The sequence below is a fragment of the Coenobita brevimanus genome, unplaced genomic scaffold (assembly GCF_032717465.1).
Source record: "Coenobita brevimanus isolate Jiangsu-jjx unplaced genomic scaffold, ASM3271746v2 jjx.HiC_scaffold_2577, whole genome shotgun sequence".
NCBI lineage: Eukaryota > Metazoa > Arthropoda > Malacostraca > Decapoda > Coenobitidae > Coenobita > Coenobita brevimanus.
The window spans coordinates 182,601-202,977 of record NW_027643519.1 but is presented as its reverse complement, the minus strand read 5'-3'; the positions used below and the strand labels follow the sequence as shown (position 1 = coordinate 202,977).

At 40.5% G+C, this 20,377-nt stretch overlaps 1 protein-coding gene across 1 annotated transcript in view; it reads right to left on the bottom strand.

Moving 5' to 3' along the window:
• LOC145389876 (intermembrane lipid transfer protein VPS13D-like) overlaps positions 1-20,377 on the bottom strand; it is a gene marked incomplete at its 3' end in the record, with an annotated part of 111,456 nt that overhangs the window by 8,352 nt on the left and 82,727 nt on the right. The window contains 9 exon segments of the mRNA XM_080265003.1: positions 1,274-1,326; positions 1,928-2,098; positions 3,981-4,161; positions 8,584-8,836; positions 10,386-10,545; positions 11,928-12,112; positions 13,703-14,048; positions 15,962-16,098; positions 18,636-18,746. Coding sequence (XP_080121129.1) covers positions 1,274-1,326; positions 1,928-2,098; positions 3,981-4,161; positions 8,584-8,836; positions 10,386-10,545; positions 11,928-12,112; positions 13,703-14,048; positions 15,962-16,098; positions 18,636-18,746 — 1,597 coding nt within the window.

The window sequence follows — 20,377 nt, the reverse complement described above, 5'->3', positions numbered from 1 at the left end:
GTTCTCAACTCCATCTCACAGGCAAACCATCCAGGCAGGTACATACTGTAGTCTCTTTTTTAGATGCATTTCAAAAATGCCTGTGGGATAGACATTGCACAGACTGGGAAAAGAAACAAATGCAACCCAAAAAAACAAAAGATAAAAGAGAGCCAAATTCAAGATCTGTATTATCATAATTTTTTCTTACAAACAAGAAAACACTAAAAAACAACAGCAAAGAATGCCCTTAATCTTTCAATATGATGACATCATGACATCATTTTAACCAGAGTGTTTTTTACTTAAACCTGGGCAGACATCACATCACCCACTAAACCATCTAGTTAGAAAAGTCTTTCCAAAGCTCAATGAATTGATCTGGGGAGAGTAGGAATAAAATTTAAAGATGTCATGGAATTTGAGACTAATTATATAAACCTGTCAATGAAGGGACTGGACAAAGCTCAAGGCACTTTGGTTTTGTTTGCTTCCCCCAAAATACACTTGGTTCCCTCCCACATCCCTGCATCCTCTTTCCATGCTCCAACCCATCAACCCTCCACAACTGTTAGTGTACTGCATTATCGGGTGTTAATGCACACAATGAGTAAGAACCATCTCATCTATTTATAACAGGATGTATTAATCAAGGAGAGCGTGGCTACAAACAAATTGTCTCCATATCACCCTGCTCCCCTCCATCATAAAATGGCAGATTTCAAGTGTGTTTTATGTGTACCAACACAGCTGATCATACTGTCATGTCGTATTGTTTATAAAGGCTACAACATGCTGCACGGTTGTTAAACTTGTGGTGGCTCTCCACGCTGCTCAATCTATGGCAGCCTCCCTGTTCAGTCCCTTATCCCTGGGGTTACCCTCTATGACCTCGTCCCAGGTCATTTTCAGTTTGCCTCTCACAACCCTTCCAACGACATTCACACTTCTCGCCTTTTGCACCCAACTGTCATCCTCCAGCCTCTCAACATGCCCAAACCATCTCAATCTACCCCTCCTCATCACAGCATCAATACACTCCAGTCCCAAACTTCCTCTCAATTCTTCAATCGTAAACCTAGCCTCCTCCCATGCCTCGCATTCAGCTCACTACACGTCCATCTAATCACTGTCATCTCTGTACACTTCAGCTTGTAAACACACGAGATACAGAAAAAACCTTGAGTTATAATGGGGTTGAGGACAGCATGCTCTTTACTCATTTACTGTTACAGTCCAACCTAAAATACTTTATTTTTTTCTGGCTAAAGGACAAAATTAAGACAGACATTACCTGGGATGTGATCGAGGCAGCATCAGTCTATCCTCCGTGTTTTGTCTCTGAACCTGACAACAACAACAAAAACACTCATTATCATCATCATCATCTTTCAAAACCAGTCTGCAATATTTATCATCATCATCTTAACCATACTTCCCACTTACAAAACTGGTTGGATAAATGGATAGGAAAATAACAGCACAGAAGTAGAACACTATATGGTAAAGAGACTGCAAACTGAAACAAGCCACACATCCATTCATTCAACAATAAAATCTCTTGCTCTTGGCTCCACCTATCAAACCAAATGATCCAACATTATGCTTCATACTGTCAATGGGTTACAGACTTCAGCTGACTGCATTCTACATCAACTGGGATGACTTCACACAATTTTTTAAACTCTCAAGTGGCATCAGCTGTGGCTTTAAAAAAAAAACTGATGAGTGGCATCAGCTGTGGCTTAAAAAAAAACAAAAAAACATGAGTGATAACTTGCCATCTGCTTGGCCAGGCAAGGTGTTTTCTGTGTCAGGAAGTTGCTCTTGAATAACAATTTAAAAAAATGAACATGACTTTTCTGTTCATGGTTAAGGTAAAGATTATATGATTCAATAAGGTCCTTTTTTACTCATTCTCATCATCAACCGTGAAGCAGCAACTCACCTGGCTAATGGTACCCTGTGAACCAGCCAAGAGGAATTTGTTTGTGATTGTGAGGCTGCCCAGCTCAGCCACCAGCAGGTCGCGTGAGCAGGAGGACATGGGAAGGAAAATGACTGGAGATCCAGCACTAATGTCCAACGATACACGTAATCCACGGCTGAAGTCTGACACCTAAAAAATACACACACAAAATGTAAATAAACTGCATCAGCATACCCATCACCATCACCAACTTACCAATGAAATACTGCCAGTTCAATAGCACTACAGTACATGTAAGGAGAATTGCCTGTGAACTAAACATTTTCTGTATCATATAAACTACTACCAGGATGTATGCTAGCTTTCTGCCCATAATGGTTTTTGATTACATTAGCCAAGTCTAAAGCTGCATGATGACCCAAAGCAGGTATATAATAAGGACTGGCTCTGTTACCATACATATTGTTTTATATTTATACAGTACTACAAATCAGGATCAGTATGACTGCAATTTACTCATCGCTATCATCAATGCTGTGCTTTCTTTTGAGAATTTTCTAATGGTAAATAACAGTGACAGAGGATCAAAGTTTCATAAGCATCACCTTCATCCAAATCCTACTTCCTAGGTACATATGCAGTGTTTAGGATCTAGAAATAGCAGTGGGAAAGCACAGAAAGATGACAACACACTGCTCAATGCAATGGGTCACACAACAATGTACCCATCAGTCAGGTAGTGACAATTTTCAGCTCCACCACATATTTGTGTATGCATGTGTAGCCAGTCTCACTTGACAATCTGTACAACAGCTTTAATTAAGTGCACTTTGTTTATGGTTCTTTACCTGATTCTGTCCTTTAAGCAGGAAGACTGGTTGGGATGGTAATGTTGCTTTCAGACTTCAGTGTCAGGCATTGCTACTCTATAATACAGGAAATACCTATAAAAGTACAGCATAACTACTATACAGATTCAAGCAGTGGTGGGCAAGTTAATGAAAAACGTTAGCTTCGTTAATCGTTAATCCGTTTATCAGATAATTAGCTTCGTTACAGTTAATCAGTTAATTTGGATTAATTCTGCCAAAAATTAATGGAAGTTAACTGTTAATCTGTTAATCCGCTAGTTTTACATATGAAACCATCACCAGCCACAATAGTTTCCTCACTTTCCTGCCTATCCATTCTGTCCTGGCCGACTACAGACTACTGAGATGTACTGGACTGAGACGCCACCACTATGAAACTGAATCTATGAGTATGATCCCTCCACAGTCCAAACTCCAAAATTCTGTTGGCTTAGAGTCGATACTATCAACATCATGCTTAAACCCAGCAGGCTGTCCAAATCCATTCATTCCAATTCACTGATTCTAACTCCTCCTCTACTTTGGTCCTGTAATCATCTGCCATTTCTTTGATCCTCAGCTTCTCAATTTTCAGTCTTTCTCCCTGACTGCTCCTCTCTCTCCCGATCCACCTCACTCCTCTCAGCTTGATCTTGCATACCACAATCACATGATCTGACAGACCTCCACATTGTCCTCTCATGGCCCTTGTATTAGCAACCATTCCCATCACTGACCTCTCTACGAGCACGTAATCAATCAGGCTTCTTTCAACACGATCCCCGTTCCCTCTATACCATGTATATTTATGTGCATCTTTGTGTTTTAAGTACGAGTTACAAGTGAACAACCTCCTCGCCTGACACATATCCTTTAGTTGCTTCCTATTATTATTTTCTGGTACTCCATAATAACCCATTATGTCATCCTCAAGACCAGCGCCTACTCTTCCATTCATATCCCCCATTAAGATCATTTTATAGCTCCTGGGCATTTCTCCCACTACTTCATCCAGCTCATCCCAAAACCTGTCTTTCTCTCTCTCACTCCAGTCCTCACACAGTGCATATGCTACAATCACTGCCACACTCACCGTCTCAATACAGCAAATACCTAAAATACCTAAAAAAGTACAGCATAACTATTATACAGATTCATGGGCTACGTTACTGAACAACAGTATACAATAAAAACAACTTTGTCTGCATATCACAACTGACCTTAATTCCAGCCGTTGTTGCCCTCCAGCATGACACAATGTCTCTGAGCTGCGTGAACTGTTGCACCAGCTGTGTTAGAGCCAAGGAGAAGCGCTGGGTGTGGACGTACATCACTGACGACATCTTCAGCTTCACACGCATGTCACACTCTCGCAGCATTCCAGGGTCATCGTGCCCATACCTGACAAAACCACCTCACATTAGTACACAACAGTACAGACAAAATCATTATCTTTTGTTGGGTAACATTTCTTAACATTTACTCAGCTTAACCCCTTTAATATCATGATGATTTTGTCTTTTTTCCTTGCTTCTGTCAGACAACTGTATTCATTTTTTGGGAGACTTTTCACATTTCAGAGGTTAGCTATTCCTTTTGTTTTTAAAGGCTCCAACATGCTTGCATGCATTGGCCTTGGTCACCTAATGGCATTAGTAATCCCTTTCAATACAAGAGTGCTCTCCTAAGCTGAATAAATCATCTAAAGACAGCATGAATAAACTAAATAATATGTCATCAGATTTATGGAATTTATGAAGACCTCTCTTGATGGTGGGTTTACAACGCAACTCATGGCTTCAACTGTCTACCACAGACTGAAGTTCCTTCTTTTAATGCCTCAAACCATTAATGCTATTATGCAATCCCTATAATGGAATTAACCAAAGTGCAAATGATGTCTGTCTACTGACATGCCACAGAACTCCTTTATGGAACAGTTCTCTTATGGACACAGGGATATTAAGGGTAAGCCTTGGAGATGTGTACTGGTATAATATACTAGTACTGGTGGCCACATATAATTTTTACATCACAGATGGTGTAGCAAGTTATGATGCACCAACCACATGTGGTCCAAAAGAGTATTTCTGAGGGGTGGTTGGGGTTTGTGGGTCATGTAATGATGCTAAGGGACAAGCAACTGATCCTTGTCATCTTAAATGTCTAGACTACACTGCCTAGCACCAGGTCCTAATGCTCTTGACGGGGCAATGCTGGACTGGATAATGGATGGACAGACAGCAGAACCACATAACTTCACCACCCAACTTCTTCTTTAAAAAGTTGTTGGAAACTGTTGGTAAATGCAATTGTCAGATGTGTAATTAATACTTCTCTCTATCTGTCTATCTATCTGTGGCCAGATGTCTCAATCCCATGGAAGGTGTCCACAAAAAACTAGCCTCCACCTCACCTTGTCCTCTACTATCAGGCTGCCTTCTCTCCGCCTTCATTCATATACCTCTATCCCATCCAACAACCTCATCTTTGGTCTATCCCCCCCTCCAATCCCCTTCATTTCATGCACATACACTCTCCTAGTCAATCTTTTACTCTCAGTTTCTACAAAATGATAAAACCATCTCAGGGTATTTTTCATAACTTTCCAGCACACCCGTCTGAACACCACAACACACCCCAACTTCCTCAAATGTTTGCCTGTTTCTCCACGAAACTCCACACACTCCTCTCAGATAGATAGTTTCTACTCCACTCACTCTTGACTTGTGTCCTTCCTGCTAAGTCCAAACTTCACTTCACAACTGCGCAACAACTTTCTTATTTCCATACTTACCTCTCAATTCCTTTTCACTATCCTCTACTTACCTTCAACCTTCCTTTCCAGTTGTACTCTTCTTGAACTTCAACCTAAACCCCCATCACTGCTCATCACACTACTTAGACTGCTCACATTCTCCATTCTCTGACCATTCAGCCTCACCAAACACTTCATGACTTCATTCCTCTTAAAAACATTCATCCATTCATTCATCATCTAATCCAGTGTGGCCCCATGAGGGGCATAAAAGTCCACAGCTAGGCAAGTTGTTCCTGACATTAAAGATGAGAATGACCAGTCTCATTCATCCCTGAGTGGCATTACAAAAGCAATAAACCCCAACCACCCCTTGGATATAAACCTGCACTGGCTCAAGCCGACTGGAGCGCTTTAATGGGCCAGTGCACTGAGTGGTCCTGACATCTGGTGGGAGTCTGTGAACTTCTCCCAGATGCACCTGTTGCAGGTGTGTGGGTTACTGCTACCAATATTTGATGTTATTCTACCCAAAGCCATCTAAAATTGAGTGTTATTACATTGAACATCAGGTTTACACCAACAAAACTAAAGGTTCTACAATATTCATGGCCTTATAAAGAAGATGGGTTGGGAAAAAAATAGTATTCAAACGTATGTTCTACTCCTGTCTATCAGGTGATTTCTAGGGATGTATTAAAGAGGGTTTACGTGGAAATATTGCCTTCATGCATGTATAAAGAGAGTAAATAATTTGAATATGGGTATTAAGAATTCCATTTCTTAAAAAACAATGATGAAAGATATGGATAAATTCGCCACACGACATTTCCATTCGGTACTTGGCTCTGGCACATGTAAGATTGTACACAAACAAGAGACTGGTGAGGTGCGTCAGTAATGGGATGACTTGGTTGTGTGGCACTGACAACAAGAAGAGTTAGCAAAATGATGAACTTTGCACCGTGGCTGACTGCAAATCAAATTCAACTTTCAAGGCAGACCAGCACCCATTCATGAAACAAGTGAAAGGATGGGCCAGGTTTCCACCAAAGATGAATGCCAAACGTTGTAGGCTGTGGGAGACGCCATGTGGGTGTTGACTGAAGAGCAACCAGGAAAACATGTCATACATTGCTCCGGCAGCGAATTTCAAAATACGGCAAAATTGTGCATGAAAGCATTTCCCCATATATTTACCATGTTATAGTCTTATACCAATTATATGGGATGTTAAATGAACCAAGTTAATTCCATGGACATGATGATTCCTGTTTTAAGATTTTTTTTTTCTTCTAATGCCACTTACACACCAATAGCATGAATGTCGAAGGCATTTGAAAAATTCTGTGATTTGAGGAAACTACATGAAAGTGCATAGAAAAATTTATCTTTGAAACCCACAAAACATATTTCTGGGAGAAGTTCACAGACTCCCACCAGATGGCAGGACCATTCAGTGCACTGGCCCATTACCTACTAAACCACCACATGCCATAATTTGGTTATATAGTTACCACCCAGCATAGAAAATGGTTTCCTGGTGTACAGGAAATCATTTGGCTTGTCACTCAATGTAGAGTCACCCGCAGACAGAAGGAACAAGAAAGAATGAAGGAAAGAAAGAAAGAAGAGGAAGGAAGGAAAGAAGAGAGGAAAGGGCAGGCACCCGAGAGCAGCACTACATCTAGTGAGTGGATGGTAAGCGTCCCCACCTACCACTATCCTCTTAAAAACACTTACAATAATCAAATCTGTAACAACATGAGAATCTCACCCTGGACTTGGACTGTGTATACTGTGCTTATGGGTGAGTTCCCTGGCTATGAATTATGATCTTGTGGTTACCAAGCTTGTAATCCCACCCTTATCACCTTCTTTCCCTCTATTTTTTTTTTATATACATCGCACTGATTCACTTACCTATGAACAGTCCTCAGTGTATGTCTAGGATATATGTAGTCAAACCATTACGATCCCAATGACAAATATTTCTGGCCCCCCAAAAAGGATAAAAGCAAAATCTTAGTTTCAAAATTATATTGTACCGTAGACTCTCGCTATAACGGGGCTAACTGGGGGGAAGCCTGATCCAATAAAGCTGATAGCTCATTATATCTGAGTCCCCGCCCCCCTGAGGTGGATTTCAAGCACATGTTTGAAAATAAATGAGCACAAGAGCATATTCTAGTAGCTACAGTACTAAAAATGAAAACTATACTCACTTTACACTAACTTGGTCCATAATTTTGTCCTTTTGCAGCTTATTTCACATCTCTGTCAGCACTTCCTTATAACTAGTACAATATTATTATATGCAGCTTGTTATTAGAACTCTGTAAAAATGATGGGGAGAGGGCAATTTCAGGCCAGGTTTGAGTACAAAGGGTTGGAAACATATGTATAGTGACCCACTGCATTATATTCAACCCGTGGGTTGCAAGCCACAGCTCGGGCTGGATAGTGCTGCGTTGCGAGCCACATCTCAGGCTGTGCTGGCCATGCATCACTGTAAACAACTCGACCCCCACGCAAACTTATGCATGGTGCTACGCAAAGACGGAGAGAGAGAGATATTTTTCTTTACGCCAGATGATGCCTTGGATGTTTATCTTCAAGTTTATAATAAACAAAAACATTTTTATTTTTTTATTTTTTCACTACTCCCATACGTAAACTTACGCATGGCTCTACGCAAAAATGGAGAGAGAAAGATAATGTTTTTTTTTACACCAGATGATGCCCTGGATATTTATATTCAAGTTAAAAAACAAAAAATAATAAAAAAAAAAAATCCTTAATTTTTTGCACACCATGAGGTGGGATAAAAAAAGGTAACTGCGCAATCCGTGGGTTAGTGGGCAGAGTTCATTATGGCTGATGGAAGTTTGGCAATCTTCGTAGTGTCCGTTAAATCTGATATCCTCTACACCAAGGTCCATTATAGCCGGGGTCTACTGTGCTGTGAATTAGGAACAACCTTAAGTGTAAAACTGATGTTAACAGATCAGAAACTTCAAAATGAAAACAATGCAAATCATATATCTTAACAGTCCACTACTCACTTGAAAACTTGGAATGTCATAGCCTCTGATCCAGCCGTCAAAAACTTCTCTGAGTAGAGGTGGCCATGTGGCGTGGTGTCAGTGAGCGTCAGTGATCCCAGGCGTCCAGTGAGGGTCAGGTTGCCCCCCGACCCCACCGAGCGTACCAACACCTGGGACACCCTTGCACATGCCAACTCCTGCCACGTGTGATTCAGAGTCAGGCTCAGTGATCGCACCTGCACCTCCACTATTGTGTTTACTTCTTCTACACCTGTAATAAGAGATTCAGTATCAGCATTACCTTGGCCTTTTCACATCTAAGGATAGGGAGGGGTTTGTAATGTGTGGCTCATATTGTTTATAAAGACTAGAACCTTCTTGCATGCGACGACCTTGGTCACCTGACGGTAGTTTTCCATGATGCTCAATCTTTGACAGCCTCCCTACTCAGTTCCTTATCCCTGAAGCCACACTCTATGACTTCATCCCAGATCTTCTTTAGTCTGACTCTCACAACCCTACCCTCGATGTCCAAAAATTATGGAAAGATTAAATATGATAGCAGGAGAATTGATCAACAGGATGTCCAGTTAAATCGGTCAATCACTTTTTCACTCACCATTCAAACCCATGGAATCCTAACTCTAACTTCACAAGAGACGATTACTATATTACTAATCCTTTGACACCTGTCCTGGAAAGGACACCTTACTAAGGTGACAATGATTTAACTAGGCAGCCTTATTGTTTAATTATACAAACATTATTCAATATCTTTGCTATCCTCTGAAGACCGGAGAATGGTGGACCTCAGCTCACCAGGTTCGCATCCAGGTGAGCCTGGGATGATGACGACAACAACAATAACAATAAACAACAACAACAATAACCTTTAACCCCAGTAAAATAATCATAACAATCATCATCATCATCCCCAGAGCAAGAAAAAACATGATAGAAGAACAAGTCAACAGTGTGCACAGTGAAATGAGTCATACACTCACTCACTCACCAATGAAGTCCCTGAGTCATCCAAGGGGTCATTGGGAGTTATTGCTCACGTAATGCAACTTAGGGATTAGTGAGGCTGGTCACTTTCATCTCAAATGTCAGGACCGAATTGCCTAGCCCCAGGATCCCATGCTCCTCCTCGGGCAACACTGGATTAGATGATGAATGAATCCAGATTTCGTCCAAATTCGGACATGCCTTTGGCTCTACTACGTCAGATAATCGAGGGATTACAGTACTATGACTATATCCTTTCAACAGCACCTCTTTGTGACTATACTCTTTTTACCTTAACCTGGCCCAGATATTTGTCTATTTACAGCTTATTTCACATAGCTCAGGGTCAGAAAATGATAATACCACAACTCCAACTCCATATCCTTTCATAGCACTGCTTTGTGACAAGCATCATATTCTAGTGTTTTTCTATTACTAAAGCTCAGAACTCACAAAGGAGAGATGGCAAATTTAGGGCAAGTTAGAGTACAAAGGGTTTAGCAACATATACTAGTATTAATCTATTGCTACAAATCTACATTCAAGATGGGGAGATGGCAATGTTAGGCCAAGTTAATGTGAAAAAAGTATAAGAGCCGACACAAACCTCCTATACTAAGGACACTGGGAGATGGCAATTTATGACAGACTGGGAGATGGCAATTTATGACAGACTGGGAGATGGCAAGTTAATATGAAGAAAGTATGAAAGCAGACACAGACCTTTACAAGAGAGACTGGAAGATGGCAATTTTATACCAAGTTAATGTGAAATATGTATAAGAGCAGACACAAACCTTTACTACAGTGACTGGGAGGGCTGAGTGTGGTGCTGGCTGAGTGTTGTGGTGATGGTGAGGTGTCGAGGTCATCATGGTCTTCAGTGCTAAAGAAATCCAATACCATCACCCACGAAGGAACGTTAACAACGGTGTTCAAGCTGTTGAAGTCCACGTCAATGAAGCGGTGGGTCTGAACACAAAAGCAAAGCACTGAGTAAGCTATGATCACTCTGATTGTCACTACATTTTACCATTACTATAAATCATTGCAGTCTCTCTCTCTCTCTCTCTCTCTCTCTCTCAACCAAAACAATGCTATAAAGCTCAATCTGATTACTCTCTCCCTCTCTCTCTCCTTCTCTACCTCAACCAAAAGTGTTATAAAGCTCAGTCTGATTACTCTCTCTCTCAGCCAAAACAACATACTGGAGCTCAATTTAATTACCCATTAATTTCAGCAGCCTTCAGAGATATATTACAAAAAAAAAAAAAAAAAAAAAAAAAAAAAAAATCAAAGCTAAATTTTTCATCCATTAATGTATTCATCACAAAGGAAGCAATGAGGTGTTTGCTGAAAGGCACTGTTTCATATTTTGAATGTGTCAGCCTTGTTGACCCATCACTTAAACATATATAAAAATGATGCTGTTCCCTCTTCCACAATCCCTGTACTTGTGTTGGCTATGGTACAGTTGATGTTTTGTAAGATTTTCAAATTTCTCAGCTTCATCTCTTCGGCAAAATACTGCATCCACATTTAATTATTTTTCTTTTTGAATACACTTGAAAAACACCAGTGGAATATAGCCATTCTGTCAACTGCCAAGCTGAAAAGGGTCCATCTCCTTGTTTTGTTCTTTTTTCTAATAATCAGAGTGACAGCCTTGCACAAGTTCAACTAAAGGTTGCTTGATTATGAAATGCCAGGACTGGGAGTAGAAATACCAGCAGTGGGAGCAGAAATACCAGCAGCAGGAGTAGAAATACAGCAGTGGGAGTAGAAATGAATGCAGTTGGAGTAGAAATACCAGCAATGGGAGCAGAAATGCCAGCAGTACGAGTAGAAATACCAGGAGTAGGAGTGGAAGTATTAGCAGTGGGAGTAGAAATACCAGGAGTAGGAGTGGAAATATTAGCAGTGGGAGTAGAAATATCAGCAGCAGGAGTAGAAATACCAGCAGTGGAACTGGAAATGTCAGCAGCAGAAATAGTCTGGTCATCTACCTTTAAATATACTCAACTACCGTGGCCTAGTCTTGGGCTCCTATATCTTGAAGGGAGTACTATGTGAAAAAATGTTACCACTTTGTATTTATCCCCTGTTACTTAGGCATGTTCATTCTCACTGCTGCTAGTCTGAGTTATTCAGATGAAGGGACCCCAGATGAACAATGGGTTACAGCAAGATCATCCTATTTACACCACCATAAGTTAAACAATGGCTTAATCATGTTCTGTTTTTATTGTTATTTGCTAAAGCATGCCTTAAGATGATTCTACATAGTAACATCAAACTTATACCATTGAAAACGTGTCTAAGGCAACAAAACAAGAGGTGTATTTAAGCCTCACCCCATCATATTTACTGTAGAACTCTGGGCAGTGCCTGTCAATGTTTGAGATGGTGATGGTGACGAGAGTGTTGGAGTGGTGGTGAGGGTCGTCCTGGGGAGTAGGGGAGGGAGGGGGTGTGGCAGGACTCTTTGTACTCCCTCCAGTTTTGCTGTGACTCTGGTGTACACCCTGGCTCGGCAGTCCTGCACAATGGATAAAAAGAACTACCATATAGTTACTCCTCATTTAAAGCTGTTTCCCTTTAATATCGATTCATTATGAAGACGTTGATGAATTAACATTTATTCTTCATTTAAATTTGCTTGTGATTCTAAAGCTGCTTCACAACAAACTGTTTCATTAATAGGCTTCTAATGAATTATGGTAATATCTGTTCGTCATTTCAAGCTGCTCTTGTTCTTATGTTGCTTTAAGGTCAGAAATGAATGTTTCTTTGTGATATTAACCCCTCCATCATGAATCAAAAGCATGTCTTGCTTAACACTGCACCACTTAAGATACAATTACATCAGTACATAACCTAGGCTTAAGGACTGACCGTATGAGAAAAAAAAAGAAGCACACATTCTATTGTAATAACATACAGGCCAAAATATGATTGGAAGTGTGTGCTTATTGTTGCATATTATCCCACAGACCTTGTTGCATGTCTGCTACCTCCACCTGAAATACTGGGGCAAGATTTCATATATATATATATATATATATATATATATATATATATATATATATATCTGCATATATAATACAGCAGGTGTTAGGTGGTGATGTCCACCATCCATTCACTTGATGCAATGCTACCTTCAGATAGCTCTGCACTAAGGGAGAGCCAACCAAATGTCTTCTTGCAGCCTTGAAACTGTCTCCTACATGAGGTGGTAACCATATAACCAAGTAGATGCCTGGTGGTCTAGTGAGTTAAGGAACTCCAACCAGATTGGCCCAGGAGGTTTGATTTCAATGAGTGATTGGGGTTTATTGCTCAAGTAATACCACTCAGGGAAACCTGACTGGAAACTCTGGCTTTAAATGTTGGGACTAAGTAGCATAGTCCAAGGCCCTAATGCTCTTCATGCAGAAACAAATGACTCTTGATGACAAGGAGATAGAAAATAATGATACTGTAAGCCAATCGTGTTGCATATACGTATGTTACAGGAACAATATGACTTGGAGCTGGAGAGGGATTCCTTCATGTGGTGGGACTGAAATAACCAGGTGGGTCTGCAGCCTAGTTATACAAATGTCCCTTAAATCCTCCCCATCCCCTCAAATGATGGATGGCGCACTACAGGAAAAAGGCAACTTCAATCTGAAGCCCACCAGGTTCACATTTAGATAAGCCTAGAGCCAGAACAGCTGCAAGTTTCTTACTAATCTGTTTCATTATCATCTCAAGTAGCAGGAAAGTGACAAGGCCTATACGATAATCAAGTGCGTAATAATTTTCACTCCAACTCTGAACGAGCATCAATGATCCTTTTCTTCGTTTATATATTACAAGAGTGATAAACAATAATGGTATTCAGACAAAGTTTATCGGCACTAACCTAAGAACTCTGCTGATGTTGACAAGCCCTATGACTGATTAATAATTATGTATATGTGTGAGGGACTTAACTCTCTCTAAAAAGTAGACTGCAAACCAAGGCAGCTACATGATATAACAACCAACATGTCAACTTTTTTTTTTTTTCTTTTTTTTTTTTTTCTTTTTTTTTTTTTTTAATGCAAGGAAGAAGGAACCAAAGCCCAGGAGCCCACAAACTTACCTCTAATAAAGCCACAAAGAGGTGCTGATGGCTTCTGCTGAGCCTTGAAGAAAGGTTTTTCCAGTTTGAGCTGACTGGGGAGGGAGGAGGAGATGAATCGTGTGGGGGGTGCCTGGTTGAGCTCAGGGCAGGATGATGAGATAAATTTTGGCATCTGATGCCCATCTGAGAGGAAATAAGTTGATGATGGATGATGCTCTGCTGTTGATGGATGGAGCCGATCCTTATGGGGATGATGCTGACCTGATGATGCTGTCTCAGGTACAAATGACTCTGACTTCATCAGGTACCTGTGTTGGGGGTCAGACTGCTGCTTGTCCTCCATAATCAATGATCGTAATGTCACCTGTTTGGGGGAACAGTGCATACTTTTAACCCCTTCATTCTTGTGATTTTTTTTTTTTACCTCCATCATGGAGGTTATGTTTTTGCCAATGTTGGTTTGTTTGTCTGTTAGCAAGATTACTCAATAAGTTATGAATGGATTATGCTGAATTCATTTTGGAAGGGTAGGGCATGGCCCAAGGAACAATCCATTAGATTTTGGTGGTGATCCAGGTCATCATCCGGATCCGTGAACTTCTTAATGGATTCTTTATGATGGTGGGATAGTGGCAATTTCAACAATTTAAATTCTAACTTGATAAATAATACCTGCAATGCTTGCACAAAAATTACAAGATAACATCTCCTCCTTGGAGGAGGTGTGCAATCTCGGACTGCTCTTGTTTTTTTGGTTTATTGCTGCTACATCCAGATGATTTTAGTCAACCTATGAAGACCTCTCATACTTGAAGATTGACAAAAGCCACAGCTAACCTCTAATATACTAACAGTATCTCCTGAGCTCAATAAAACCATCTGGAGAATAAAGCACAGTACAAAAGACAATACTACAGTGAAACGGTTAAATTTTCCTCCTCCTGCCCGTATTTCATTCCACAAAGAACGCTGTATCTGTTAAGTGCAAGGTCCAGCTAAAGTAAAAGACAATCTATCTATCTACAGACACATGCCTTAATCCTGAAGGGGATGGCCATAAACAAATCAACTCCATGTTGCCCTGTCCCCTGCCATGATGATACCCTCCCCCAACTCACACATCCCCTCTGTCATATACCACTCCACTCCATCCCTCCATCTCATCCTCAGTCTCCCTCTCCCTCTCCCACCTCCATCTCACCCCCACACACACTCTCCTCATTAGTCTCTCACTCTCCATCCTCTCCACATGGCCACACTATCTCAATGTATTTCTCCTAATGCTTTCTATCACATCCACATTCACATGTTCCTTCACTTCTTCATTTGCCAGACTGTCTCTCCATGTAACTCCACATGCTTCTCTCAAATAACTCATTTCCACTACTCACTCTCTTGACTTGTGTCCTTCCAACAAGGTCCAACAGAGTTGGAATCACAATATTATCATGCAGTGACTTTTTTACTTCCAAGCTTACTTCCTTATTTCTTATCACTGCTTTCAAAGAACCAACAAGCTTTCTTCCCTGTTGTACCCTTTCAAGCATTTCATCCTCCAAACTTTCATCCTTACTCATCACAGTACCCATATACCTAATTGCACTCACATTTTCCATGGAGGGTGAAAGACTGACGAAGAGAGTGTATGTGAGTGAGGTGGAGGGGGGAAGAGGGAGGGGGAGGCCGAGGATGAGATGGAGGGATGGGGTGGAGAGGTATATGAGAGAGGGGGGTGTGAGTTGGGAGCATGGCAGTGAAATGGCGGGGGACAGGGCGACTTGGAGGCGATTTGTTTGTGGCCACCCCAAACGGGATTGAGGCGTCTGGCAATAGATAGATAGATAGATAGATTTTCCATTTCTTCACCATCCTAGACAGAAAACAAACAAACAAACAACACTCATCTTCCATATACTGTACTTCTGACTATTCTCCTCCTGCCTGCACACAAATAAAGTCACATCTACATAAATAAAGTTGCGTCTACATACATAAAGTTGTATCTATATGCATAAGAGCACTGAATGTTATAAAACCTAAAAGGAAAAAACAAAGATACAAGCAATAACCCTTAACAACTTGTGATAAAATTTCAGGTTTTCTATTTGCCTTTCATTACTAAAACAATTACAGAAAAATAGATCCACAGATGGATAACACAAATTAAAAAAGTTATAATACTTTAACAATAAAAATAATTAAGAAGTTTAATATGGTACTGGCAACTACTAATCTACCGAGAACTTAAACTAAGATCATGGCAGCTTGTATCCCCACCTGTGTACGAGTCTTGAAGGGCTCGGAGGACTCATAAGCTGCCCTGATGTCCTCTAATAGCAGGTTAACAAGAGGCTTATCCCTTTCACCCACATCACCTCGCAGCTCAATGCACATGCTTGGTATAGAGAAGGAACCTGGCCAGGGGTAAAGAGACACAGGCTTTAATAACAATGGTTCTTTCATGACTGTACGGATAATACAAATTCTTCAACCACTTCAGCTTTAAGGCATCATTCTTACATTATTCTTGCTATCTCCAGATATTTTATTCAGTTTAGGATAGATCCCCCCTACCTTTTTTTTTTCTTTTCTTACTGGAGGGGTTAATGTAATGTCCTCATTACCAGGATACTGTTTTTAGCTGAATAATATTGCCTGGTATGAGGAAGAACAAAATGTAAATTACATCCTAGAACTGACGGAATTAAAAATATGCTCTTTCATTTAAAAGAATAACAAAGACTGTAAGTACTGAGGTTGATAACTGAGAGGTACAAAGGTTGATAACCAAAAGATATGCACATGATATGTACCGAGGTTGATAAATGAGAGGTAAACATATTATAAGTACCGAGGTCAATAACTGAGAGGTACCGTATGCACATTATAAGTACCAAAGCTGATAACTAAGAGGTATGCATATTATAAGTACCGAGGCTGATAACTAAGAGGTATGCATATTATAAGTACCAAGGCTGATAGCTAAGAGGTATGCATATTATAAATGCCGAGGTTGATATCTGAGAGTATGCATATTAATAGCCAACATTAATACAACAATTGGGACTGGAGATGGATACCTTCATGCAGTGGCATCAACAAAGCTGTATGAACACTCCCAACTAACCTCCTATTCCCCAAAATGAGGACGATGGACTACAGGAGAAAGGCAATTTCAACCTGCATTTCACTGGGTTATGTTCAGATGAACCTGGGGCAACAACAACAAATATTTCAACAACTATATGCACCAGATTTTCTTTGGTGCATATAGCTGCTCAAGTATTGCGCAGTGGCAGTATCATAACCAATGAGGTCTTGCCTAAGTGACGTATTTGCTGGTGCTATAAAGCTTGAATTGGGAAAAGTTGTCAATACCATCTCAGCACTTTTGCGGCACCTCAGTTTGGGTTACCTTTCCTAGAAGGGTAACCAAGTTGTACCCCACCTGCTCGTGGTGACCTCGCAGACACCCTGTTTTTCTCCATTTCTGTTCTTTGTGTTTTTTTTTTTCTTTCTTTCTTTTCTCCTACATTAGGGTGACACAAACGGGGGTGGCACTACCCGGGTTTATCCCAGGTAGTATTGTACTGATCGTTCTTTTGTGTATAGAGCCCCTAGATTATATAACAGATTGCCACTGTCCATAAGACAACTCTCTACTGTTGAATCCTTTAAGAGACAGCTGAAAGCCTTTCTTTTTTCAAAATGCTATGACCTGGAGAGAGGTACTATGATGGATGATTTTTATAGGTTTAATTATTGCCACTTTTGTGTACATATGATGTAGCTTGTATGATAAATGAGAAATATCACAATTCTTGTAATTGTAAAAATAATGTATGTGTGTCGAGGGATAGTGAATTCCCAAAGGATAAACTGGCGCTTTTGAGAAACAAAAGGCCAGATTATTATTATTATTATTATTATTATTATTATTATTAATGTAAGTAGGCTGGAGAAGCAGATACGGTGGACAGTGTCATGTACAAACTGATGATTCTGAAGTAAAAGTAGATGCACATCTATGGTTGTTCTGAAGTCACTTTTTATACACAGGTATTATGGTTTCTAAGGATTCATCATGGAAATTCAGGGACAGTTCAGACTACCTGGGGCACTTCAACATGCTGGTGACCTAATATTTAGAGCTGATGATAAATTTTGTAAACCTAGTCACACGATTAGTACTGGTACAAACACTGGAACTCATCACAGCAGGACTCAGATGTGGTTGGAAAAAGTTTAGGCAGTTACTGCCCTTTTGGACAACTAAAGGGCTCTTCCTGTACTTAAATGGCAAGCTGAACAGACACAACTTGCATTACCTGAGCAACTGCGATGCTGTATGACTGCAAAAAATGGGCAATGAAGATGGCAGCTCAACAAGAGTATAAATGCAATGAAATAAGAACAGATACACTGAAATGTACTGTTACTGAGGGACAGGTTGCCTAATACATAGATAAAAGGTAGTAGGTTAAGTATGTGCAAGGTCTAATATAATGACAGAAATAGGTGGTTCAGCCATGTGAACTATGATGAACTGTTGTTTGAGAGATATACGAGCATGAATCTGGATGACATCCGCTATGCCATCCACGAAAAATGTGATGAAGTGCCGAGAGGTGATCTTAGATTAAGCCTTCTGATGAAGAGGTAGCAAGAGATCATGCAATTTGGAGGGCTGAATTTAGTTAATAAGTCTACTTAAAGATTGGTACTGCATAATCTGAGTGGAATCATGAAGTACGTGTGTGTGCATGTCAGTGTGTGGATGGCAGCCATGACAAAATGGTTAGTGTGCTGATCCTCTCACTCAAGCAGGGATGGTGGTTCAATCTGCCAATTTACACAATAAGTATTCAAGGTATTGTATTTTCTCCCAACAAGCCTTGAAACTGCTAGTGTGAACCAGTCTTAACTTTGATGAGCGCTCTTCCTCTCTTACCCTTGACAGCAATGGTGGGTGAATCAGTGTATGATGCTGCTGACACACTATCACGACGACCTTGAGATGCATCCAGCCCTCCATTACTTCCTCCTTCCTCTGGCAATGGATCTGTATAGCGGAATGAAAAAATTAAATATATGTTCAGCAAAGCTTTAGGAAGTGGAGAAATGCTATGAAGCATAAGAGCTTAAGAGTAAATGCAAATAAAATAAAGGTGATGGTTGATGGCAGCACTGTCAAAGAAGAGTGGCTATGTGCGATTTGCCACAAGGGCATGGGAAGTAATTCCATCTTGTGCAGCATCAGTGATAAGTGGGTGCATAAGAGATGAAGTGATATTAGTTAGACTGCAAGATAATGCTGATTTCACGTGTGCGGTGTGTCAGGGAGAGCATGTGGAGATCGTCAGGCATGAAAAGATTGATCTTGCTGGTGAGTCTCTTGAGTATGTGGAAGAGTTTTGTTATTTGGGGGACATGTTGAGCCGGTGAAGGTTCATATCCAAGGGATGGTTGGGGTTTATTGCACTCATAATGCCACTCAGGGATGAGTGAGGCTGGTCACTCTCATCTTAAATGTCAGGACCAACTTGCCTAGCCCCGGGCTCCTACACTCCTCATGGGGTGACACAGGATTAATTGATGTATGTATGTATGTAACTGTAGTAGATTCTGTTAATTTGAGCTACTGAAGATTTCTGTTTTAATCCTCATCTCTACATATGTAAACACCAAGATAAGTGCTGAATAATGTAATGTTGCCAAACCAAACTGTTGGTAGCTGCAAAATGGGGGAGGTGCTGTGTTAGTTTACTGGTGCTTTTTCCCCTTATTAATGATCTGATTGTGCCGCATTTGGGTGCAGTAACACTGATGGATCTTCTATGTGACTATCCTGACTCCCTTGTGATCCACCAAAAAGGAAATTACAGGATATTAAGGTGAAGAGAGCAAGCTGGTCTATGAGTGAGTGTCATCAGCTTAGCTAGGCAAGTGTCATGTACAGTACAGTATTTGGCCCACATCCGCATTGGGAGGTAAGCCTATATAATATCCTGATGGAAAGCACTTCGTCATTCTTCTTGATATCCATAATTGTGGTATTGTTTAAATTCAACCAAACTCCATCAAACTTAAAAACCTCAGGCAAAATACGTAAACACTGCTCGTGTTAATTGTTCTAGCATCATCTGGAAACTCGTCCCAGATCTTGATTTGCTTCAAAATCAGCCTACCTTGTACAGAGGTAGGTTAACCTGCTGCGTGCCAGCTATTTTTAGCCTTGTGGGTCACCCCAGTGCCGGCCATTTTTCAACTTTTTTGGGTTAAAATGATAGATTTTCGTGTGGAAACAATGAATTTTGCCATTAAAATGCTCACCGAGGCTCGGAAATGAGTTTTATTGAGTCCTGCATACTCATGTACAGGTATAGCCGCTCTCTCACGCTGACCACGTACGTGAGAGAAAGCCGTTTTCTATGTAAGGTATACTCAGGTATTTATGCTGGGAAGGTATAGCAATGTTCAGTACACTTTTCTGATTACTTAATACTTCGGCATCTATCACAATTTGCATGTCTTCCTCACTGTGAATGCATTATCTTACACTTACTTGAAGATAGGTACAACCTGACTTCATTACGTAAAGTCCTGGCACTTACAAGAAGGTATTTACAGCTTGACTTCACTATACAGTCCTTACACTTGCAAGAAAATATTTACAACTCACACTTACATGAA